Source organism: Herpailurus yagouaroundi, unplaced genomic scaffold (assembly GCF_014898765.1).
Source record: "Herpailurus yagouaroundi ecotype Mexico unplaced genomic scaffold, PumYag 188, whole genome shotgun sequence".
Taxonomy (NCBI): domain Eukaryota; kingdom Metazoa; phylum Chordata; class Mammalia; order Carnivora; family Felidae; genus Herpailurus; species Herpailurus yagouaroundi.
In genome coordinates, this window is record NW_024412419.1 from 8,599,807 (window position 1) to 8,626,349 (window position 26,543).

Consider the following 26,543-nt stretch of genomic DNA (forward strand, 5'->3'; position numbering starts at 1 on the left):
TCCCAAAAATAAATAAAAACGTTGGAAAAAAAAAAGAAAAAAAAAAAGAAAAAAAAAAAAGAAAAATACACTAGAAGGGCACCTGGCTGTTTCCGTCAGAAAAGCGTGTGACTCTTGATCTCAGGGTCGTGAGTTCAAGCCCCACGCTGGGCGTAGAGCTTACTTAAAATACACTGGAGGGAGTCAACAGATTAGCGGGTGCAGCACAGATCAGTGATCTGGAAGACAGGGTCATGGAAAGCACCCAAGCTGAACGGCAGAAATGAAGCATTTTTAGAAATGAGGATGGGTTAAGGGGTGTCTCAGGCATCATTAAGTGAGCAAACATTCGCATTACAGGGGTCCCAGAAGAAGAGAAGGAGGCAGAAAACTCGTTTGAGGAAACAATAGGTGAAAACTTCCCTAACCTGGGGAAAGACACAGACGTCCAGGCTCAGGAGACACGGAGTTCCACGCAAGAAACCAAGGAGGTCCACACCATGGCACTTGATCGTGTCAGAGATGAGGGAGAACCATGGTGGCAATTCCTGACCTAGAACTATAGAATTGAAAGCTCCGAGGGCAGGTGTGGACCAACAAGCCCTCCATGGGACTTCATGCTTCCGGAAGTTTTTAGAGTGCCAGTTGATATCAAAATGACAGATCTTAAATTCCTTAACGTGGCTTAACGCAAGTCCCAATTTATAATGGAGTGTGTGTGTGTGTGTGTGTGTGTGTGGTCGGGGGAGCGACAGACTTGAGCAGGAGGAGTGCTCAAGTTTGATGGGCCCCAGAGTCTGGGGACTGGTTAGGAAAATGACAATTTCCTCGAGGGTGGAGAGTGGCCATCAGACAGGGCGACGGAGAGGAGGTGCGTGAACAGCGCTGGTGACTGTCTTACGTTTACGGCGCTTGATGCCTGCTATGGTTCACTATGCAAGTCCCTCTGTGAACTGAATGAAGCCTGTCGTGGGGACAGTTCTCAAAACCTACCGTGAGGTATGAACTGGATAGACTGAGACGTACAATGTAAACCATGTATTTGCACTTGAGCGGAGTTGGCATTTGCAGGACTGTGGCATCCTTTCAAAGCCCAAGTACGTCATGACTCCTTATTTTGGGTAACTTTTATCACCACCAATCCCTCTCAAACCCGGATACAACTTGAACGTCACGAACCAACCACCAGGTTAAACAATGGCAATAAGCCAGCCGTTTACCTACTTTGTGAAATGTCCCTCTCCACTGCACACTCGTCTTGGGACTTTTCAGAAAGATAAACTTCGAATCTAGACCAAAACAGGTGTTCCCATACTTTGCCCGGTGTCCCCCGGGGAATGACATCTCCCCCCGCTGGGGGTTCCCCGGCCGCACTGAACACCTGCAGGGCGAGTCAAGAAGCCCCTTCCACGGGCAGGAAGAGAGGAAACCCAGGAGGGCCTGAGCCTTGCACGCCCAGTTCCGTTTTCCAGACACACTGGCAGAAAAGCCTCCCTTTTCTTCTCAAGAGGAGACTGAGGGGGGCGGGAGAGGCCAGGAGTGCTGGGTTCCAATCAGAGTCCATGCTGAGGCTGGCGGGGCGCTCCCGAAAAGCCTTCCTTCTTTACAGCTTCCTTTCATTGTTCACTTTCTCCACCTTCTCTCAGCACGACTCTTCTTCCTCTGCTGAGCCCCACCTCCTGTCCTCTGCAGGGCCACCCAAACAGTCCCGTCCACCTATGAGGACAACGGGGCCTGAGAAGAACAAGCTGCCGGTCTGTCCTCAGTGGTCAGGGAAGCTGTCAGAGCAAGGGACAGAAGCCACAGCTTAATCCTCAGCACGGAGGCCTGGTGGCTGCGTGGCCCCCAAGAGCGGGATGAGCCAACTCAGCAACACTGAATAGGGCAACTTGCTTTAAAAAAATTTTTTTTTAAACATTTATTCATTTTTGAGAGAGAGACAGAGCATGAGTGGGGAGGGGCAGAGAGAGAGGGAGACACAGAATCCGAAGCAGGCTCCAGGCTCCGAGCTGTCAGCACAGGGCCTGATGTGGGGCTCGAAGGACTCGAGATCATGACCTGAGCTGAAGTCAGACGCTCAACCGATTGAGCCTTCCTGGTGCCCCAGCAACTTGCTTTTAGAGACTTCTGTGACTTATTTCTGATTTCGAGTTATAATTTTGGTAGATAATCAAGGAGCAGATTCCTGAGATTTTTTTTTTTTTTTTTTTTTGAGAAAGAGAGGGAGTGAGCGTGGGGCAGAGAGAGAGGGGGAGAGAGAGAGAGGGGGGGAGAGAGAAGCAGGGCTCACCTGACACGGGGCTCGACCTCACAGCCATGAGATCATGCCCTGAGCCAAAGTCAGATGCTTAACCGACTGAGCCACCCAGGCGCTCCAGATTTCTTTTTTTTTTTTAATTTTTTTTTTCAACGTTTATTTATTTTTGGGACAGAGAGAGACAGAGCATGAACGGGGGAGGGGCAGAGAGAGAGGGAGACACAGAATCGGAAACAGGCTCCAGGCTCTGAGCCATCAGCCCAGAGCCCGACGCGGGGCTCGAACTCACGGACCGCGAGATCGTGACCTGGCTGAAGTCGGACGCTTAACCGACTGCGCCACCCAGGCGCCCCAGGCGCTCCAGATTTCTTAGATTTTGAGCCATGCCTTCTCACTCACATTCCCAAGAGAAATGCTGTTTTTGTCTTAAGGCCCTCAAGCCTCTAGAGGCGCGACCATTCACTCGTGTGACCTTCAGCGTCCAACTCGACACCAGCTGTGACATGCGTCCCTGGTGCCAAACCCCGGTCCAAAGGGAGGGACAAAAGGGGTCCTTACTGACTCAAGTTTAAAGCCTCCCTCTTGAAAAGGGCGTGCTCACACCACAAAGGTCTTCCTCTGCCGAGGTGAGGGACAATCAGGCAGATGTGCCGGGAGTTCACAAAACGCAAATGCAAAATTGGTACAGAGTGGTAATTTTTTTTCTTCCAGCGAAAATTCAGTTTGTTGGTCAGTGTTTTTGCAAAATCAGAGTTTGTTTTTAAATTCCTGGGAGTCAGGGTGAACGAAATCAGGTCACTTTTCTCACCAACCAGCCAAAACATATGGAAACGTACCTAAATACGAGAACTACGAACACGTCAGGTGTGGGCCCTCCACTCTGAGAGCACATAACACGCGCTGGGAAAACCTAACAGCCACCGAAGAGGGTGGCTACCAAATGCTCTGTAGTGACTGGAGGCGCGAGGGCACGAAGCGGAAGGAGGGGTTTAAGCCAGGTCCAGAATGAAGACCTAATTCTGGAAAGATAAGAGGACAATCCCGGGCGAAAGGGTAAGAGCAAAGGCACAGCAACCAGATCGTATTGGTCCGGGCTGGGGGCTTGTCCAAGTAACAAGCTTTGGACAGTAGGCTGGGGCCGGCTGGGAGGCCTTCTACATCACGAGTGTGGACTTCAGCCTGAAGGAAGTAGGGGAACACTCAGGGGTTCTTTAGCCCTGAGCTGGGGGAGCGACACGAAAGTAAGTGGCGGTGTCCTCACAGACAGGCGGGCGGCGACGCTGAGCCCGGGAGCGGGTGGCAGGGCCGCGGGACCAGTCCTGAGGATGCCCGCTTTGGCGGTTGTAAAGATTAGAGACCAAACACCTGAAGACAAAGTGACAAAGAGAGATTCGTTTCTAGAACACGCCTCCGGCAGACAAAGGACTTTTGCTTACATGATCTCAGAGCAGTTTGTAAATCACAAGCGTTGTCACATTTCACACATAAGGAACGAACCGCTGGTTACGAACGGCGGACTTTCGGCAAGGCTTCCGGGGCCACCACCTTCTCCCCAGCCCATCGTTCCTGCTCAGGAGAGGCCTTTTATTCTGCATCTCCTCTTAAGAAGAGGCGTCCGCGGGTCGCTCCTCTGCTCCGGCTCACCCCCTCGTTAGATGGGCTCATCCAGTCGCACGGTATCCGTCTTCGCACACGACCTGACGTCTGCCGAATCGCACCGCAGAGCTTGGAGGTAACTCGATCCCAGCCCTCGGCATTTTTTTTCAGTATTTTGATTTGTGACTCCTCTTGAATTATCTTTTTTTTTTTTTACACGGTTTTAATTTCAACTTGCCTCAAATCTCTCTCTGAAAGCGAGAGAAGTTTAAAACAGGGCTCTGCATGACGCTGACAAGAATCCTGTACGACAGACAAGTGTTTTCAGACGAATTTTACAACTCACTCACTCACTCAGTGATTTGTTCAAACATTTATTGAGCACTTTTTATGTGCCAGGCATGGTGCAAGGCGCTGGGTATAACAATGATTAAGACAAAGTCCCTCAAGGAGCTCACAGTCTAATGGTAAACTACTGAGTAAACTGAGGCACAGAGTGGTAAATGATTTACCCAATGAGGTAGAAATAGCTAGGTTCTTGGAAATGTGGGACTAGAGCTGGAGAGAGGGCAGGGTACAACCAACTCATCAAAAGTAAACCCCTTTGATTGAAAAGCGAGGCTGCATACAGAAACGTTACAAAATCTGCTTGCAAAAAGGTTAAAATAGTTTCCAATTTTCATCATGATTAAATTCATGTCTTGCAAAGAATTAAGCCATTACCTGATAGTATTTCTATACTTGCCCCTAAAGCCTCAGGGCCCGCATTAACCGGCTCACACACACTAACCCTGGAGGAAGCTTGAAATCAAGAAGTATCAGATTTCAATTTCAGCACTGGGAACCATATGGAAACACTTTAATTAAATCCATGATGTTCAAATGTCTAGCATATTTATGATACTTCTACATGTAGAAGTTTGGAAAAAACTTTCCTCTAACCCCCATTCTGAGGATTCTAATAAGTTATCGATACCACAGAAATTAGAGAATTTGTCTGTTACTTTCCATATATACATTATTTTGGCTGTACAAGGGTGGAAAGTTTTACTTAGACATATTACATAAGTCATCTAAACATTATACAGATATATACAGAGACATCACGGTTAGACGCCTGTGTATACTCATCCAAGAGCTAATTGCAGACATGAACCCGCGTAAGGCAATTTCCTGCGTGATAATGACACATGATCCTTGAAGGGAAGGGCAGAGTCCACAAAGCACGGTCTGCTTCAGGCCCGACCGCCTTTCTCAGGGATACTCTCCGTGACGGAAGAGTATTATTTCAGTAGGCAGGGTGTCTATTTCACTGACAAAAAGCAGTGAATAATTATAAAAAGAGTTGTTTTCAAATGCAGAAACCAGTAGACCTAAGCAGTGAACCCCTCAAAGCCACCACTGGCCTTGATGCTGTCTCGGAGAAGCAGAGAACTTCGTGGATGATTTATTGCTCTGAGAATCAAATCTGATGCATGATTCATCCACACGGGATGCTCCCCAAAACTCCATACACGCATCTGCAAATGCTGTCAGTTGCTCACTTCAAGTAATTCTTCACTTTGTTGTGGAGGCTTTTCTTCTGAAAAGTAACAAACACGGAAGAAATTCTCCTGAGTGAGGGTTTGAAAGGCGGACAGGTAAGCGAACACGCACTTCAAGTGCTTAAAAGAACCCTGAAGAGCCCTGGTCAACAGCCACACCGTTCTGTCAATGGCACAGGCTCCTGTTGTAAGTCTCCCCAGAGTCAAGCGAGGTCACACGTGCACCCGCCACCACCCGTCAGAACGGAGACGGCTTCTCTACCCAGAGGCCGCGCCGGGAGGCACCACCACGGGACCGACTAGATTCTAAGTTTTCGAGATCAAAACGCACAGCATCTAACTCTATTTTTGTTAGAAACAGGCTAAACTACCTTGTCGTCTAATAGTCTAAATTACCTTGTAATTCTTTAACTCGTGTTTTCGTGGCTAGAAAGAGTAAAAATATCCGTAAGGCCGTAAGATGCATTTGTAACAATATACTAAAAATCATATGTATATACACGAATTTAAGATTCTAATGATTTTTTACATATATATATATATTTGTATACACAAATATACAAATTTGTTTTGTATGGTTTTGTAAAAAGCCATCAGAACCTTCAATTTTCCTCATCACACACTTGGTATACTTACCTTTATCGGGGTGTTCTGGATGTTTGTTTTTAGATGAAGAGGTGCCCGCTCCTTCAGACACTTTATTACCCGAATGATCGTGTTCCACCTCACATAAATAAACATCGATGGGTCCTTTGGTGCTTCTTATGTGTACTGTGATAGAGTCCTGGTAAAATATAAATAAAACACCCTAAAGAAGACATGTCAGGATGTCTATTCACTGATTATATTTTTTCACTCACTAGAACTGCGAAAGTTTCCATTCAAGGGATATTGCTGAAGATTTAAACGCGGGTGGTTTCCTTTCTATTGTATATTTGACAAAACCACGGACGTGGCTTTAGTCACTTCAGTGTTGGCCAATAAGCCACCGGCCAGCTCACGGGGCTGAAACGACGACTCGATGGGAGTCATGATGTGACTACTTCAGCACTCAAGAGCCCATTTTTCTCTACTCAAGGAGTTGACCCCTTCTAGGACTTGGTCCCTGAGGGTCCACGATCAGTGTCTGGATAACAGAGAAATCTAAAATACCCTGTAGTCTCAAATAAGAAGGGTGTGTTCAGATTTTTTGACCCCTGAGAGGTACCGAGTTAACTGAAAGAGTCGTTCTTTCGTCCACGTGAAAAAGATGAGATCCTGACAAAACGTACCTTAGTGACTTAAAAAAGATTTAAAAAGTACTGTGTATAAAGGACTATTAATTACAATTATTCACATCTTTTGGCTTTGGATTTTTCAATTTACTCAGGGTTAGTTATTTTTTCTGTAAGGTATCAGGAAATAGGGGCTTCTACTGACAGTTATGCTAAATCATCATCTTTGTGTGTGTGCCAGGACCCCGAAATGAACCAATTTACACCAAAATCTGAAGGAACGGTTCCAGTTATACATGATTCCTTTGCTGTTTTGACTGGAAAAGGGTCCAACTGTGACAGAGTCTGTTCTCTTCCCCTTTCACGTGGGGAGGCCCGGGCTCGGCACAGACACCGGGGCCCCCTCCTGCCCCACAAACCTCACTGTCATCTCCTAATAGGGCTTGGTGAGATGCGGTCTCTCAGAGGGGCTTCTTGGTACCAGACGTGTAGGCCAGAGAAAGTACACGTATGCTCAGGGCTCTAGATCACCAGGCCAGGTCTGGTTTGAACGGTATTATCTTACGCCACTCAAAAAGTATCTCTAAACAAAAGAAACTGGGACGTTGCTCGGAACTGGCAGCCAGCCGAAGACTTCCTACGCCACCAAATCAGGGCTGACAAACGCTTTCCGCGAAGGGGCTTGTGGGCCATACGATCCCTGTGTCACAACTACACAACTCTGCCATCAGAGACTGAAAGCGGCCAGAGACAATATATCTAAACAAACGGGCAGGTGGCTGTGTCTCAACAAGACTATGCCTCAAAGCCAGCGAGCCAGATCTGACCTGAAGCCCAACTACCCTGGCACCAGCTCCCCAGATCTCGCCCTGGATGTCTGCGGGCGGGCGGCGGGCTCCCCTGCACGCAGTGTGCTCCTGTCTACTGCTCCCGCTCTTGCCCGACCGCGGAGCAGGGCTGCCCAGAGGGCCCACGTTCCTCAGCCTTCAAACTGGACTCTCAGTCTTGGGCGGGATCAAAAAACCCAGCAAAATCTGGCAATTACGGCCTGAGGCAGCTCGTAGTGCAGGGGGAAAAAAACCAAAACCCTGTCAGTCACTGCCGAACGGACTATCATGTCCCCGGGTAAGGATGTGTTGAAAGATTAGTGGTTATTTAAAAAAAGTTTGAACATCTCTCAAACGACTCCTATTAAACACAAATGTTGCTTAGGAGACTTGGATTATATCCAAATCTAAATAAAATAACGAGGAAGCGTCACCAAGAAGTCACAATTTGCGTGTGGCTAGATTAAAGGCTGTCCCCTGACTGACTCCTAATACACTGTCAAGTAACAACATGGCGCTCACTTGGACAGTGGTCTGGTGGGGATGAAAGGACAGATGAGTGGTAAGAACATTCTTCACTGTGAGGGAGGGAAGCCCCTATAGCAACGCAGAGCGGTCACTATGAGCACCGATGGGCCTACAGGCTGTCAGAACTTGACGATCTGCCCCAAGAATGGCCACATTCCTTGGTCCTGATTCCGTCCTTACCAAGCAACCTTCTGATGACAATTATCTTTCAATATAAACTCTCCTGCAAGGGAAAGAGTGTGCTAAGCAGCTGGCGGCTGATAAGCATTTCATTTATACAGCAATTTTACATTTTGTATTAAATGTACCACTTAGGGGGCGCCTGGGGGGGCTCAGTCAAATGTCCGACTTTGGCTCAGGTCATGATCTCAACGGTTCCTGAGTTTGAGTCCCATGTCGGGCTCCGTGCTGACAGCTCAGAGCCTGGAACCTGCTTCGGATTCTGTGTCTCCCGCTCTCTCTGCCCCTCCCCTGCTCATGCTCTGTCTTTCTCTCTCAAAAATAAACAGTGAAAACAATTCTAAAAAAATTAAATGTACCACTCAGCGTTCCTGTTTATTCTTTCTTTAGTCTTTCATGAGCTTGGTTAGAGTGAACTTCTAGAGCCTTGACCGACACCCAATCTGGCACTTCAGCAATGGGGCCAATTCTTGGGAGATTCCTCTAGCAGGCATTGCAATAGGTTATGGCATACTGTGGCAAGCGGAGGCACTGCAGCGCGTTATGGTATAGGGAGAGTTCACGGGCAGAACAATGGTCAAGAACATACTCTGGAGACAAACCATCTGGGTTTGAATTCCGGCCTGTCGCTTACTGTGTGACCATGAGAAAGTTAATCTTTCTGTGCTTCAGATTCCTCCCCTGTCAGAGCATCGTGATCATGACCGCTTCCTTTGTTGCGTTATGCAAAACAAGCTAAAACGTGCAAAGTGCCTCAAGCGACGTCAGATGTGCAACTACCACACACATAATGCTTGTGAAGATATTACGACCGCAACACAGCAGCCTGAACAGCTGACCTGCCCCCATTCTTTACAAGGTCTTCTTAAACATGCAGGGATACCTACTTCTCTGGGAGCTGGGACATCCAATCTGGTTTCTGCCGGAGCTTTCACTGCGATAACAATCTGTTCGTGGAAGGCTTGGATGCTGTGAATATCTTGATACGTCACGTACGCTAGTGTAAACGTCAGTCAAGGGTCTCTAAGCAGAACGCTACTTACGGAGGAGATAACTGATCTCTGATAATACACGAATATAAGTGTCATGTTAGAATCTCTGTAGTTTTTATGGGCTACAAACTCACAATTAAGGAAAGCAATTAGTAGAAAATCATTTCATATATAACTCTTACTACTTCATAAACAATTCTTTAGACTTTACAAAATGTTTTACAATATGTATAGCTCAAAGAATTCCTTTAAAGCCTACCGTCGTGACTATGGTGACAATTTCCGGACAAACTGTCCACATACACGTAACACACACACACACAAAAACCTCAGGTGAAGGTATTTAACTGCTCCCTGCCCCCAATTCCCTATTCGATGCTAGATCTAACTATGAGAACGTTTGGGGAAAAAATACTCAATTTTGATGAGACTCTCCAAAAATGCAAGGTGGAAAAAATCTGGAAAAAAGAAAAAAAAAAAAAAAAGTGGCATCAATCTGGAGAATATGTGTTCCAGGACTACCATGTACTCATGGGATTTCCCACATCCCAAATGATTTTCCATCTCACTATGTGAATTTTTTTCTTCTTTTACTGGGTTGCTGAAATGTTACCAATTAAGTGACTTACTGCATTTCCCCAAAGTTTTCTTTCTTTTTTTGCTTACTTCACAGACTTTCTGATTAGGTAGAGGAACAGCATTTATTTCCCTTGTGATAACTGTACTGTGAAAATAGGTTTTAACCGATGCGGAGTGTGAGTAAACTCAAAGCATGAAGCAGCTGGGAACCAGTGGAGCCTCGCAAAGGTGCAGTGAAAACAGAGCAGTAGGTGGGCCCAGGAGACCCAGAAGATCGCCGCCAAAGACAGGTCTGCCCCGCTGGTCCCGTGTAGCTACACCACGCTCTGTGGACCAGAATGGCAGCTGCCATTTCATCCACTGCCATTTCAATGGCAATGTCATCGTTTCAGAAATAAACCTCAGTGGGGTGCCTGGATGGCTCAGTCAGACCGAACTCGTCCGACTTCGGCTCAGGTCATGATCTCACAGTCTGTGAGTTCGAGCCCCGCGTCGGGCTCTGTGCTGACAGCTCGGAGCCTGGAGCCTCTTTTGGATTCTGTGTCTCACTCTCTCTGTCCCACCCCCACTTGCACTCTGTCTCTCAAAAATGAATACATATCAATTAAAAAAAAAGAAAAAGAAACCTCAGTTAACAAATTAGGGAAAACCTGAATTTCACAAAAGCCAATTTCACAAAAGATAGTTTGCTATCTTTACAGCATTCTGACTAAAACACGAAGCAAGAATGTGTCACTATTTTAATTTGATATGCAAACATGAACCTTGGTACACGGTCTGAATGTAGCATTTGACCTGAACAAATGCCACACGAAAGAGGAAAAGGCAATTATCTGTGTATGCTTGAGGCTATACTCCTAACTCTTTGGTTACTTCAAAATTTCTGAAGGTCTAATTTTGTATCCTGAGTATAGGAATTAAATTCCCAGGCTGACCCTACTATTTAAAGTAACCTCTGCCTTGGAAGGGGAATTTTTTTTTTTTTTTTAAAGGACAGAGTTAAAGGATATCTTTCGTTTTCTTTGTCATCTGTTAACTCGAACAACTGCTGGGCACAGTCCTTAATCAGCTCGTCCAAAGCATCTTCCATTGCTGATAAGTCAGAAAGCTCCTCCTGCAGCTTCTTCTGTTGAGGCACCGCCCCAAAATTGCTAAGGTCAGACCCTCTTTAAGAGAAAGGCATTTAAAAAAATAATAGTAATGACAAGACAAAAACAAACAAAAAACTCCCTGTGGGTCACCTCCAGGAGATGAAGACACAAGTTAGGTTATTGGAACTTCTCCCGATGTTGACATCAGGCATTTCCCAAAGCGACAGACAAAACTAGGTACTTCACTTCACTCCTGACCTCCCTGTATTCCAGACAACCATTATTCTTCGTAGAGCTACACTGCTTTCCGTCCCCGTTCTAGTCTCTTACACAGGGATCTGAGGAGACCCAAGGGACCGTCAGAACTCTACGGAGACTGAGTGGTGGGCAAAGCGGACGAAGCACACCGAGCACCGCCCAAGAGTCAACGAGACCCAGGTTAGGTCCCAGCTCTAGCACTGACAGCAGGACTTTTGAGAAGTTGTAATCTTTTAGTCCCCTGATGACAAACAAGGGGCTCTGACTAAAATGACAGCTCCTCTGATACAATTGAGGATTCTCCCTAATGCGCATCTTCTATCTGGTTTGAGCTGAATATCAGATCGTATGCATTATTCTTAAAAGATGTATTTTCTTTAGTTATTACTGTCTACCTTATCGCAGTGCTTATGATCTGACCCGAGCAACTGATACTCATTGTCTTTCTTCTTCATGAAAAATAATGAGGAAAAAGGCTGTTACTACTTTACCTTTTGCTTGCTACTTTTCAAACCTGATTGCAATTAGCGATTCGGAATGCAATCTGATATTAACCCCTAAGGTGTTATTAATGTTATTTAGCAAACACGTTCAGATTAGAATTCAATCTGCATTTCTGTATTGCTGAAAAAAATAACTTCCTTTATGAACCCCTTTCCTCTATCAGCAAAGTTCGTTATTTAAAACCATTTCATGATCTTTGTTGGGACATCTGTCATTGCCTGAAATGAAATGTATTTACATGCGCTTCGAAGCTGGAACTGTTTCTTACTCTTCCAAAATATTTGCCTGTCAGAAGTATTAACAGCTTTCTTCTCATGCACACACATATCCACATCCACATGTGTATTAACAGCTCTCTTCTCGTGCACGTACGCACACACACATCCATGGGTGTATCTACGTCTATGCCATAGGCTTTTTCTCCATGGGATCTTCCTCATCAAAAATAAAGTCTTTAGCAACTGCCTTTTAGACATGGTCCACTGATTTTTATTTTTACATTCAAGACAGTGTGGATCCATAGTCAATCAGACTCATAACCACCTGGGGTAATTCAGAACAAATGAATTACAACTCTTGGAGCAGGAAGCCTCTAAGCGTTTATTACATTACACTGTCTTACGACGACCTTAGCGAATTTCTTCCTGATAGCAATAACCAGTTGGAAAAAAATGTCCTAAACAATCAGATGTTTAAGATCTTCTTATGATCTTGAAAAGCAAGTCTTAAAACCGATTATTATTCCGTTTAACTTTTCCATAACACCAGAACGATATCCTAGATCTATGGCTTTTATTCAGTCCTAAGCAGGAAAAAAAATACTTATGTACCTTGTGCGACAACAAATGAACAAAATTTTTATAGAATCTTTTTCTAGCAAGAAGCCATATCTTACTTTGTCCTATCAAAACACTACAAATACTAGTTTGTTTCAAACCTGGGTATTGTCACTTAAAGAGAAGGAAAAAAAAAAAAAAGCACGAAAAGTTCAAAACCAACTCACATCCATCGAATATGGTTCTTAGACTTTTTTTCAACCAGATCGATTCCATCTAAGACATTGGTGATGTCATATACTCTTCGTTTCCGCACCCCCAGTTTCGTGGCGACCTTGTTTAAGTCGAGAATCCCCCCAGGAGCCGATCTGACAAGATCCATAAATTTTCGAGTTAAATAAACCAGAGATACATCAAAACGAGGTCTCTTCACTTTTAGAGCTTCTGGGAAACAAAACAAACAAATTTGTAAAATACTCTATAGCATTTCTTTCTCAGCTCATTAAAAAAAATAATTTATCTCCTCAGTAAGCATAGACACCCATCGAAATTCTACATACTGAACACATCATAGCTGATTTTTATGAACTAGATTTCTCACACCAGATCAAAATGTATCAGCCTATGCCAAGTAAGCAAAGGCTTTAGACTTAACAGAGTATCTGAAATATGGAGCCAGGTCCTCTGGACACGGGAATCTGCAGGGGTCTGCGGCCTCTTCTCAAACATAAAGTGGAGAGTTTGCATTTGTACCTACACCACTCTTCAGGAACAGGATTAGAATTTTTTTAAGTTTATTTTGAGAGAGAGAGAGGGCACGAGCAGGGGAGCGGTATGGCAGAGGGGAGAGAGAGAGAGAAAATCCCAAGCAGGCTCTGCACTGTGAGCGCAGAGCCCAACACGGGGCTCGAACTCAAACTGCGAGATCATGAGCTGAGCCGAGATTAAGAGATGGATGCTTAACCGACTGAGCCCCCCCAGGCGCCCCAAGACGTTCTTTATAGAAGCAAAGGCAGAGACTTGGCTTTTTCTCTTTAATACTTAAAATGTTCCTGTACGTGTCACAGCGTAACCCTGATGGAAGTTTCTGTAAGAGCTCAAACTGGTCTTCCATTAGAACAATTAAGACATACCTTGAGGAAAAGCAAAAGTCTTCAAACTGATTATTATTCTATTTTTAAATATTCACTAGCCTATGTTAACAGATAAGCAAATAAAGGGGGGAAAATGTCTTTAATTCCCTCCATCCCTTACCTACTGTGATTCTGGTTTTTCATACATGCCCGGCCCCCTCCACACACAGACATACACCTATCTGTCAATATGCATACGTGACTTCTAAAAACAAAAGAACAGACTATCCTCTAGCATGTTGTTTTAGCTCAACATCGTGAACATCGTCGCTTGTCAACAAATGTATTTCAACGTTATTCTGAAGGGCTGCGTGATGGTTCACTTCATGGAGTATTTGCTACACTTACTCCGATACTGGAAATTCCAACTGTCTCCAACTTTGCTGTTTTGTCCAATACTTCAATACATCTCCCTGCAGCTAAATTTCTGTCTGCATCTTTGTCTCCTTCCGGTAAGTTCTGCGGTTTGGAACTGATGGGCAAAAGGGTACTTTAAGGGGTGTGAACAGGTGCTGTTACACCTGCTAGCCTACCGATCTCACACAGAGAATGAGGGCCTCAGAACTGAGTATTACGTTCCTTTCATCTTTCCCTAATTTGATACTAAAAAACAGGTTCTTAATAGTTTGGTGTGCAGAGTAAATAGTTTCAGGAATCACGGAGCTGCCCTTTTGGGGTGGAGAATATGATCTCTCCTTTCTGCTACTTTCACAGCAGACAATGACCAGTACGCTTCAGAAGAAATATTCATGCTATCTTCAATCGGAAATTCCCGTGTTCAGAATCTCTACAATGTCACATTCACTTTAAAGGCTGTTGGTGGTTACTCCAAGAACAGAAGTATGTATTTTATAATGCACATGTCTTCTCTGTGGAGACCACTCCTACACTTCGGATTAAATGGGATTAGGGAGGAATGAAAATTTCATTTAAATTAGAAGTCAGGGGGCGCCTGGGTGGCGCAGTCGGTCAAGCGTCCGACTTCAGCCAGGTCACGATCTCGCGGTCCGTGAGTTCGAGCCCCGCGTCAGGCTCTGGGCTGATGGCTCAGAGCCTGGAGCCTGTTTCCGATTCTGTGTCTCCCTCTCTCTCTGCCCCTCCCCCGTTCATGCTCGGTCTCTCTCTGTCCCAAAAAAAAATAAATAAACGTTGAAAAAAAAAAAAAAACATTTAAATTAGAAGTCAGAATTCTACCAAAACCCATTGAAGACTACAAAAGAGAAATTCTAACTTTATTAGGGTTTTTTTTTTAACGTTGATTTATTTGTTCTGAGAGGCAGTGAACAAGCACGAGTTGGGGAGAGTCGGGGAGAGGCGGGAAGAGGCGGAGAGAGGTGGAGAGAGGGAGAGAGAGAATCCCAAGGAGGCTCCGTGCTCAGTGCAAAGCCCAACACGGGGCTCGATCCCACGACTGTGGGATCGTGACCTGAGCCCAGATCAAGAGTCGGATGCTTGGCTAACTGAGCCACCCAGGCGCTCGAGAAATTCTAACTTCAGAAAGCATAAATCTAATCACCCTCATTACTAACAAAACATGGTCTCACAAGCTCAGGATAAGAACACTGCCACCATGTTAGCCACTTTAGAAAGAACAGATGTTAACTGAAAACCTAGAATATGATAGTTGCTGAAAGAACATAAACATGACTTAAAAAGGTCTTCAAAGTGAAGATGTTCCCTAGTCGATCACAACGCCCTGAGGTCTGTGCTAAGAGAGGTGTCCAAGCTGCCTGAGAAGACGAGACGAAACCTAACCGGCACGGGAAGGAAAGAAGTCCTCACGAAGGGGGTGTGTGGGCAGAGGACACGAACGTGAAGAGGAGGGTGTCTCCCCTCTTGACAGAGGGCAAGGGGCTTAATATGAGACAGAGGAAACAGCACGTCGAAAGACAGAGCTGTGTCTGAGGACAGGTGTATGTAGGGAACCCCCAGTAGGCAGAGCTTCAGCGATGGGTGAGGGCGGCAGCTGGAGGCCCAGGCCGCCCGTGGGGCAAGAGACAACGTGCAAGGGCCCCGTCTTTCCACCTGGCCGCTCTCCACAGCCTTGCTCCTCTTAAGGATCAGAGGTGGCTTATAAATTTAACACAAATAAGTAAAATGAAATACACGAGGAGTCGGAGTTTTCTCTGTATGTAACAGAACATCGTGGAAGAATTCCGGGTCGAGGGAGGTCCCGATCCCATTTCTGTGTTAGGAAAATCACACCGGCAGCAGCGTGGAAGAGCCTGTGGGCAGACAACCTACTCAGGAGGCTATCTCACCACATCAGGCAGGGAGAGACGGAGAGTCTACACTAGAAGCAGGGGTCTAGCCCCGTGCTTACAACTAGAGGTGAAGTCAGAGAGGTGGGGAATTGAATCCCGACTGAGCAAGTCCCTTGACCTCTCTGGGCCTCAGTTTACTCAACTATAAAAAATGAAAAACAATCCACGCTTACATTTTAAAGGGTTGTAGTGATAATCCATGCAAAGAGCTTAACACAGCTTGTACCGTACAAGCTCAACATGTGTTAGATGTTACCGTGAGGTGGTGCTGTGGGCCGGACGGAGGACACGCTTCACAGGTAAAACGGACCAACTACAGGTGAGATTGTGGCAGGGGCCGAGGAGAAATTAGGGCTGATATTAAGATTTATCTGGGATCTATGCACTGTCCATCCATCGCGGTTAGGACCAAAATTAAGAGAAAATCAGGGGTGGGGCGTTCCACGGTTATAATTTCCAGAAGGATAGGGAACTAGAGCAATGGGCACTTCGCCTCCTTTAACTGACTCCGCGCCCTGGTCCGTGGCAGAGGTGGGAGACAGCAAAGGGAGTCCCAGGAATCTGGAGGGCAAAAGACTGGTTCTCCTGACTGTGGTCAATGGCCTTCAATTCTGCTGAAAGCAACATGTAATCGCTCTCACGGAACTTCGAGAAAACACCCTTAAACATAGACCATTCATTCATTCAGAGCATATGTATGCAGGGGAGGCACAGAGAGAGATAGGAGACAGAGAATCCCAAGCAAGATCCACACTGTCAGCACAGAGCCCGATGCGGGGTTCGATCTTATGAACTGTGAGATCATGACCTGAGCTGAAATCAAGAGTTGGACGCTCAACCCACTGAGCCACCCAGGCACCCCGGACCATTCCATTTTTAAAATGCATTTCCCTAAGCAGCAAAGAATACACTGACATTTGTTTACACTACTCAGCCCATAACCTCACAAGTGTTTGCTGAAAATCAATGTACAAATAATACATTTTCAGTTTTGAATCCACTTATGTACATTTAAAATAAATCACTTAAACCAAATGAAGTTCAAACTACAAAACCTAAAACCTATTTAGGAATCAACTTACTTCTCATGGACACATACTGTACATTATCTTCTAAGTTAATCCTTATTTTTGATGGCTGCAAAAAGGAAAACACAGAAATGTAAATTAGTAATTTAAAACCAATGATGCAAATGAAAAAATGCAAATGAACAGCATTTACTGGAAAATACAGAGGTTTTTATTCTCCCTGGGGTGATCATTTGGATGCGAGAGAAGCACTCTTTCTTCTAAGCTGTCACCACCCGAACTGTACTCATGACTGGCAGGGTTCATGGAGTTAAGTTTCTAACGCTGCACGGGCTTTGGTAAGTATGGACATTAAGTAGTTACAGAACGGGTGGAGGAGAAATACGAATGAGAAATTATTACTGAATAGGCATTACTCTATCATCTGTATCAGATACTGAGAATAAAAGGGAATACGAAGATGATTAGGACACTGTCTCTGATGCTGGAAAGCTCAGCAGAGGTGCAGAATAGGTCTAAACCAGGAAATGCTCACCCCTTGCTATCTAAGTGTAAGTGGCTCTAAAAAATTTGTTCACAAGCTTTCACAGGTGGCCATGCATTTCCACTATAATTAAGGTAAAAACAGCATTTATTTCTTTAATTAAAAATTATTTATCCTTTTTTTTTTTTTTTTTAGTTTATTTATTTTGAGAGAGAGTGAGCACGCACGCATGGGAGGGGCAGAGAGAGAGGGAGAGAGACAGAATCCCAAGCAGGCTCCATGCCTAGCTTGGAGCCCCACTTGGGGGCTCAATCCCATGGCCCTGGGATCATGACCCGAGCCAAAATTAAGAGTTGAACGCTCAACCAAATGAGTCACCCAGGCGCCCCCAGCAGCGTTTCTAATAATGGAAAATAACGTATGCTACGTAACTAGAAACCTTGGTGTTAGACTAATTAAAAAAACCGCTTCTTTTAAATTCTTCAAACAACCAGGAAATGAGTACTAGTTCTGCTACCAATGACTACCATCTTATCAGGTATTTAGAAGCTATGAAAGTTTACGTAAACTGCTAGTAAAACATTTGCCACGCACTTAGAAACTGTTTTTGCAAAAAAGAAATAAAACATTTAGATAAAGCCATGTAAACAAAAACCTGTATTAGCCTCATGCTTACAACAAACGACAATGACAAGAGGAGCCTCCAGACAGGCCGTGATCAGGTTCGGCTCTTGTCAAGTGAAAAAACTCGCCCCCAAACTGGCTGTAGCAAAACTGGGATAAGAAAAGAATCAACAGGAATACTGTGGATGCACCCGGAGAGGGATATCAGAGACGCCTTCACAAGGAAGGGGGTCCCCAGCTGGGCCTTGAAGGACAAGCCAGATTTTGCCTGAACCTGTGGGAGCTTCACGAAGGAGGGAAAAGATAGGATTCCTAGTGCAAGAAATGAAATGCACCCAAAGTACGAAAATACAAATCGCATGGCACCTTTTGCACACCCACCCGTGTGGCTGGTGCAAGACTGACTTGACACAGAAGTCGGAAGGGCATGAGGAACCACCCTCGACACAGACACGGAAGTCACGCTAAGGAGTGTGCGCTAAGGAGTCACGGCAGTGAGGACGCCCGGCAGATTTCTGAATGAGAACGTGACATACCCCAGCTCACGGTGTAGGGATGGAAGTATGGTGGCAACACAGCAAAAAGACTGGGGGGTGAGGAAGCCTAAAGGCAAGGTGGACGGCTTAGAAGCTCTTTGTCTGCCTCAGCATTAAGGACCAATCTTTGCCACGACGATCTCCCTGCCATTTAGGACAAGATTATAGCATCTACCAGCAAGTGAACCTCGTATGGACTAACTCTACTGACAGAGAATTCTGCTAGAAGATGAACTCAGCTGTTAGGATTTAAGGGAAAACGCAGACCTGCTGGGCTGTGCAAAACCAGAGTTGGGAAGGCCTGTCTCGGGGGAGGGCCTGGGCCTGACGAGCCCTGCCAAACAGCAGCAGTGATTTGCAAACACGGTGCCCACCGCTGAAACGCTGACGGGCAGTCCTATTAAAGGACACAGATGAATGTGACCCACAGTCATTGCTATTTCTGCATTTAACCCTTCTGCTAAAAGTGTACGAGACAGTGTTTATGGTAGCAAGATTCTCAAACGACAAATAACCCGTCTTTATCACATTGCTTTGCAACATATAAACAAATACCCTAAACTCTTTTACATTCCTGAGAGAGTACACAGGAAACACAGAAAGGGTTAACGCCACTGCGTTCGTGGGTGCCGTGCTACAAATAGACTGCTGTTCTTAATTTAGAGTAGCAAGGCCAAGGCCTACATACGAGTACTTGACGGCACCCTAATTGGCTCTCTCGGTATCTGCTTGCCACATATTTCAGAAGGGCCTCTTTTCTGCTCCCTTCTCTCTCGTCCTCTTATCGAGACGGCTGCCATTCCCAGGCTGGCACAGGGATAATGCCTCAATCGGGCACAGCAGCAGGAGCAAAGACAGGTGTTCACGTTTTACTTCATTTGCTTTACTGCTTTTTCCTCTGTGGACACACGATTTTTTGTCCTTGAATCAACTGGGACCAAAGTGCAGACCCTTAGACAACCCCACATGTATCTCAAGGATATTCTCTTACACGGCCACCGTACAGTCACCAAAGTCTGTTCAAACTGAACAGTTTTGAAAGAAACTGTCGGCAGAACCCTGGGCGCCGCGGTGAGGGTTCCAAAGGAGGCGAGGACTGTGCCGTCAGACGCCGGAAGGGAGACCTTGGTTGTTACGCGAAGATGGGACGCTCACCGTCCACCGCACTTCCGCGGGAAGCAGATGCTAACGGATGCGGGTGATCTGAGATTTCCCTACAACGTAGGCAAATCTGGCACCTATCTCTCCCTGCAGCGCATAGAATGAGAGAGAGAGAAATCGAGAAATCGAGAAAAGGACTGTTAAACGAAAAGGAGCCAGGACGTAAAGCCTTTAAAAATTCTCAGCTTCTCCAGAAGCTCAGAGTAAGAAATGACTTCTGAGAAAGACCAAATCAAAGGCATAATCTAAAGAAGAAGGTGAGGGTGTGACTGCACAGCTTGGGGGTAAGACACCCAGTAGATCAAAGCGGGCGCCTCACAGCACTGCACAGTCACATAAAAGGCCTTGACGGAGATGAAGGATGAGCCCCACAGATCCTCCAGATCGAAGCCGGGGCCTCTCGGAAGGTCTGGGGCACCGTCCATCAGCCATTCGAGCAGGAGCCCGAGCTAGAGGAGGGTTTATCCTGAAGAAAGGTGGGACTTGTTTCCGCTGAGTGAGCCACAACAGGATTCACAGAAGGTCCACGCCGTGTCTGAGAGAACCGTACCAGCGAAAACACCGTCAGCTTGGACTAAAAGGGACACAGGGTGTTTAAATCGAAAAGAGGTGACTCAACACCCCAAATTCTACTGCCAGGAAGCAGGCCGAGAAAGTTACTCTGTTACAAATAGGCAGTTCCTTTCATGAGGAAGAAAGGAAGACACACACAGTGGAGCCAACAGCCCAGAGAGTCAAGCTGGGAGCAGAGAGAAATGCTCCCAGGCCCTGGGACCTAACCAAGGAATTCCTAACGTTTCCCAAGCTGACTTTCAGAATTGCTCTGGACCAGTTACCTTCCCCTGTGACTCCCGTCTCCTCCCCTGGGAACAGGAAGGTCTGCGGCAGCTACCCGGTCTGTCCCAGCAGTGTGGGCTGGGTGTGGAGGGAGGAGGGTCGGATGACGGTATTTTTAGTTTCCCTGGCCTGGAGACCCGGAGAAGCAGGACTGAGCTGGGTTTCAGGAACTGGATTCTTCTTTTATTCTGTGAGCAGAAAACCTGTTCTTGTAAGGCTCAGAGTGTCCCAGATTAGGCCAGCGGGAGCCTTTGCAAAGTGGTTCCTGTGCAGGGCACTTACTCTGGACCTTTCCAGCGTCTTTATGGTGGCAGTCCTCCCATCCCTGCGGGACGAAGCTGCCCAGGCTGCAGCACAGACCGCGGCTTCCGGTACTGCCCCACCGTGGGCTGAACCACGTCTCCGTTCCTCTAAGGAAGTCTCTCTGAGAGCTCACCCTCGGGTAATCTCCCTGAGGGATGACTGGGGACAGCTCAGTGGTAGTCACATCCCAAGAACCTTCCCTTTCAATCCTCACACAGTTTCTGTGCCCCATTTGTTGACTGAACACCCAGCCTGGGAAGCGAATGGAGAAGGCAGAGGCCGCCAAACTTGAAAGATCAGTGCGACCTATCTGGGTGCACACAGCTCTCTAGGAACAGGGAGCTCCTGACAGGCAAGTCAGAACATCCGAGGCTGTTTTACCAGTACTTCAAGTCCCACATCTGAAGACTACGCAGGAAATTATAATTTGAGATCGCAAAGGACAAAGAAAAGAGAAAAGGTCATTTTAGGGACTAAGATCTTAAGCATTGCCTCTAAGTTGGTTAAGAATTTCTCTATACAGATGCCTCTTTGTACCGATTGCCTATTTGGGGGAGCTCTACTCCTTTAAGAGCTCTCGGGAAATAGACCATTAATTAAACAAGGGGTTTGCGTTCACCTCACTCATTCGATTTTCCCTTACTTTTCAATGTGCAGACTAAGTGCCACCTCCAACCAACCCTACCTTCTCCCTTCTCTAAATTCCGACAGTTTGCAAGCCATTTACCTGGGGAACATCACTCAGATACATAATAACTAATTTTTGCACAGCTATATAGTTTGTTAAATACTTCCAGTCACTAGGCAGTTAAAAAACAATGAGGTAGTTGTTTACACCACCAGTGTACAATCAGAAAAATAAACACACATTCAAACATTTAAGTATCTACTTCATCCATCCAAGAACTATTTACCAAATCCTTTTGTGAGAGGCACCACACCGCTGTGTATGAAATGGACAGAGTCACTGCACTCAGGGACCTAAGAGCCATACTTTGCAAAGACAGGGTAGGCACAGGGTGCTTTAGGAGCACAAAAGGAGTGCCTAACCTAGTCTTGAGACATCAGGAAAGGCTTCAGACAAGGGACCTCTACATCTAGACCTGAAAACCAGGGCAGGTAACAAGAAAAAGTAAGTTTTGGAAGGGGGAGTATGTACATGTAGGAATCCAAAAGAATACGGAAATTTGGAAATCTAGTAACTACAAGCAGTTCAAAGAAGATAACACCAGGAACTTTATTATATTAAGAAGTTTCTACTCTATTCTGAGAGCACTAGGGAACCATGATTGATTAAGCCAAACAACATGATCAGAAACATGCTTTAAAGACCATTAATGGACGGTTACTATGTGGAGAACATATAGAAAAGTCTGGGGGGCTACACCAGAAGCAGGAAAACCTTGCAACAATCTTAAAGATAGATGGCTACAGGCGCAACTATTGCTGATTAGTTTCATTAGGTCGGGAGGGGAGAGGGGGTCAGTTTGGAAAAGGGTAAAGGCAAGGACGATGCCTAACTAAGATGCTAGTTTGGACAATATGGTGGGTGTGGTACCATTTATGAAGATGAGACACAGCAACGTTGTTGCCTGCTTAGGCCAAGATGATCATGAATTCAACGCTGGATAGGAGTTTGAAATCTAAGTAGAGATGTCGAGTAGACGGTTGGAAAACTGAGCTGAATTTATAGATTTGGGAGTCATTATGATGTGGCAACCGAAACTACCAAAGTAGATAAGAATATCTAAGACTTCAAGGGATGTGTGTATTCTCCTGGTATTAAATACGAAATTAAGTGGTTTTTCGATGGTGAGAGTTCAGGGCTTGTATCAAATTCTCAAAGGGGAAGACCCACCAATAGAGATGGTAACAAGAAAGAATGGACCAGAAATCCTAGGAGGGGTGAATGACGCCCCACATGAAGAATGCGTAGGGAGGGTAGAAGAAAACCCCAAATAACACGGGCATGTAAGGAATGTGGAGAAGAAGAGGAGTTTGCAGGGGAGCACAGGAGAGACCAGATGACTACATCTGGAGCACCACGAGCAGGTTGCATCAAAGAAGCGACTCAAAGCGAGTTTCCAACAAAAGCAAGACATCGGTCGGTTGTGTCAAAACTACAGAGATAAGGAGTCAGACATCTGCTGGAACTGACAAGGTTGTTGGCAACCTTGGTTAAAACAGTCTTAGAGCTGTGCTCAGGGCAGAGCACCCCCTCCCCAGTGGTAATAACAGTGAGCAGTGGACACAGGGAACCCAAACAGTTTTTTGGAAAAGTATGGAGGGAAGATACAGTAGATGAAAGGGCAACTAGAATGAAAGGAAGTCTCTTTTGAGATGGGGAAATATTTAGGACGCAGTTTAAGTACATGGTCAAGAATTCATCATCACGGGTCGGACATTGTGAGGTTAAATCCAGGCTTTCCCAGGCACGATCTAATCACTGGCAAGTCACTTAACATCTCCAAGTCTATTTTGACAAACGGAGAACAAGAATAGTAATGTCTCGGGACTGCTGTGAAGAATTAAATGAGACTGTGCTCACAAACTATTTTTGAGGACTGAGTCACCATGGGGATTGGGCTTAATATTAACTTCAGCCAACATTTAGTCATTACGGGAAGAAACAAGCAGAGAAGTTGAAAATACGGGGAGAAACAGAAAATGATGAATTCATCAACGCCTCTGAGAACCAAGGAGAATATACTGCTTGTAGTCTAGAGCAAGAATAGAGGAAATTAACCTTACGCAGGGAGGGAGCACAAGCTTCCTTAATTTGCTGAATGGGCAGCTGCGGGGTGGGAAACGTAGTGTGCACAAGGTTTTAAATGGCCGCAGTTAAGAGAATGGGAGAGGAGAATGAAGAAAAAAACCCAAATACGTTGCAGAAATATAGCAAGGATCCAGTGCTGGTAGAAAAACAGGGCTTTACAACGCGATGCCGGGCAATATTCTCCAACAGCGCTGCGCAGCCCCAAGGTAACAGCCAGGAAGACTGACAACACGTTTGGGAGCAAGTGTTGAATGGGAAGGCGAGAGAGTTCACGTGAATGACCGACCGACCGACCAGCCTGCGGGAGAGGCGGGGAGACCGACGAGCAGCCAGGAACCCGGCCCAGAGGGAACTCACGACCCAGACGACTGTGGGTCCGGCTTCCCCGCGAAACGAGAACAGGCGGCCGGGCCTGGGACCCGCCCCCGCCCCCGCCCCACCCCGCGCCGCGCCAGGGCCCCGGGCGCTCCGGGCACGAGCCACCCCCGGGGGCTTACCAGCAGGCCCTCCACGTTGATGGGGTCGCGGCACCGGCGGCGCACCGTCTCCTCCGCCGGGTCCACCAGCAGGCTGGGCAGTTTCCGCGCCGGCCGCTGCTGACTCATGCTGCCCAGCCGGCCGCCCCTCGCCTCGCACCCCGCGAGCTCTCCCGCCTTCTCCCGCTCCGGCCGGGCGCCGCCCCCAACGCGCCGGTTCCCGGAGGCCGAGCACGAACCGGGCCTGCAGCTTGCTCGGAGGCGCCGCTGCCTAGGCCGGCCCGCGAACGAACGCGCCACTGCCCCACGACCTGGGGAGCTACGGAGCAGGCCGGAGGAGAGCAGGGCGACCCACGGTTCTCAGGACTCCAGGCCCGCCATCTTCCCGCATGCGCAGTGCGCCGCCCCCAGTGCGCATGCCTGCCGCTGCCGGAGCGCTCCCAGGCCCTAACCCTTTCCCGCGTCCGGAGCTCGGGAAAGCCCGGACGAGAAATCCACGGAGAGGATGGCAAGGGGGAGGAAGAGGTGGAGCGGGAATTTCAGAAGAAGGGAACGGGGCCAGAGAAGAGAGGCCGCGGGTGTGTGTGTTTGGGGGCGGGGAAAACGCAGTTGTGGACACATTGTTGAAACTTCTGAGCGCACGGATGTTCATTTAATCTTGAGCTTCCCTCTGCACACCCCGGGCACTTGCCCCGTGTTGATGCTTAGTAAATGGTAACCAGACCATGGTGCAATTGTCTACTTACGAGCGTCTTGTCTTTTCTTTTCTTTTCTTTTCTTTTCTTTTCTTTTCTTTTCTTTTCTTTCTTTCTTTCCTCTCTCTTTCTTTCTTTTCTTATTGTTTCCTTTCTTTAATCTGATGAATAAATGATTATCTGTCGTGTCAGACATCGTGGTGGGCACAGGAGATATCCATCGGAGTTTGGCACAGACTCAACCTCGTCTTCCGATGGAGGAACCAGATAAACAGAACATTTAAAACATTTAAAGTGTAAAGCTGGAGTCAGAAACCGTGTTTTCGAATACCGGCTTCTCTCCTTAATCAGTTTACAAGATCCTAAAACGTGCCTCAGTTTCCTCATTCGTTAAATGGGAATGATGACAGTAAGTTTGTTGTGAAATGAATTAACTTACTTAGAACAAGGACAAACACATATTTGGGATAAAAAGGCAAGGCAATGTGGTTCAGCACAGGGTAGAGGGCAGCCCCTGAGCCTCATGGTAGTTAGACCCCCGGGGGTTTCTACCCAGCCTGAGGCGGGGGACAAGGCAGGCTTCCAGAGAAAGTTGGCTCCCCGCTAGATTATAAACTCCTCCAGGCAGAGGCATTCTATAATCTTTGTATGACCAGCGTCTAGCACAATGTGTGGCAAATAAATAGTAAGAGCCCAGTAAATGTTTGCTAAATGAACGACTTGAAATAAAGAATAACATAAGGGCTAAGTGTCTAAAAGATTGGATTTTGTTGCAGAATGGAGAATTTCCCAGAGCGGTTAAAACATGCCTTTATACCCACCAGAGTCCCTGAGAAGGCAAGTGCTGGAGACCAGAAATGAATGTTTTTCATAAAAAGACATAAGCCAGCATTTGCTGTATGTTCGGAGTTCTGCTAAATGTTCTGCATGCATTTTCGCATGTAAAGCTTATATCAAAACTGAAAGTTGTTTTCCTGCTCAATGTATAGATTACGAAAATGAAGACTAGCGAGATTGCAAACGTCACCCAGGGTCCTGGGGAAGGCAGCGGTTCGAGGCAGGATTTGACTCCATAGCTGATTAGTTCATTTGGGATGCTGATCCTTGAGACCACCTAGATTGTGTCCAGCTAGAGATGCTGTTGGGTGAGTAAAGGTGGAGTGTGGGTCAGGATGGGGGTGGCAGGGACTCCAGGCTGAAGACAGCACGAGAACGGTTGTGGAGAGCCAGGCAATGACACTTGGCTTCAGCGCGAGACTTAATCATTCACACGTTGTTGGAGCAAGAGCCTGGCACGGAGGAGGTGCTGAAGGGGAGTCCAGTCTGCCAGGGACCTTACTTTGTGCTGCAGCTGTCCCCAGCCTGGGGAGACACATCACTAGAACACAGAAGTACCATCGGAATGTGCATCACATGCTATGGGAGCACAGAGGAGGAAGAAAAAAGGAACCAGAATTTCGTGTGAATTACAGGTGTTTTTTTTTTTACACATCTCCCTGTGAGGTAGATATTTCTAGACTACGTTGCAGATTAGACACGGAGGCTCAGAGAGGGGGCCCTGTGGGGACTCGCAGGACTTCAGTCACCATATCCTTCCCTTTACCAACCATGCCCCACAATGGTGCCCAGACACACGTGGCTATTGAGCCCTTCCAACGTGGCTAGTATGTCTGAGGACCTGAATTTTAATTTAATGTTTAATTTAATTACACTATTAATTTAAATAGCCACGTATCTGGTGGCTACCACATTGGATAGCACAGGTGAAGAAATGAAAATACGCAGATATCATCTAGTCCACTGCTCTTCTAAGTGTGGTCTGTGGACCGCAACATCGCCATCACATGGGAGCTTGTTAGGAATGCAAAGTTTTTGGCCCTACCCCAGACCTACAGAATCAG

General features: G+C 46.6%; 1 protein-coding gene across 1 annotated transcript; it reads right to left on the bottom strand.

Moving 5' to 3' along the window:
- Positions 1-4,190: 4,190 nt before the first annotated feature.
- E2F6 (E2F transcription factor 6) lies at positions 4,191-24,357 on the bottom strand. The gene is made up of 7 exons (XM_040496088.1): positions 23,969-24,357; positions 16,805-16,859; positions 12,553-12,769; positions 10,707-10,862; positions 9,013-9,127; positions 6,013-6,160; positions 4,191-5,414 (listed from the first exon to the last, which is right to left on the bottom strand). Exons 1-7 carry the CDS (start codon positions 24,074-24,076, stop codon positions 5,365-5,367), a joined length of 849 nt encoding a protein of 282 aa, XP_040352022.1. The 5' UTR covers positions 24,077-24,357; the 3' UTR covers positions 4,191-5,364.
- Between the last annotated feature and the right edge of the window lie 2,186 nt (positions 24,358-26,543).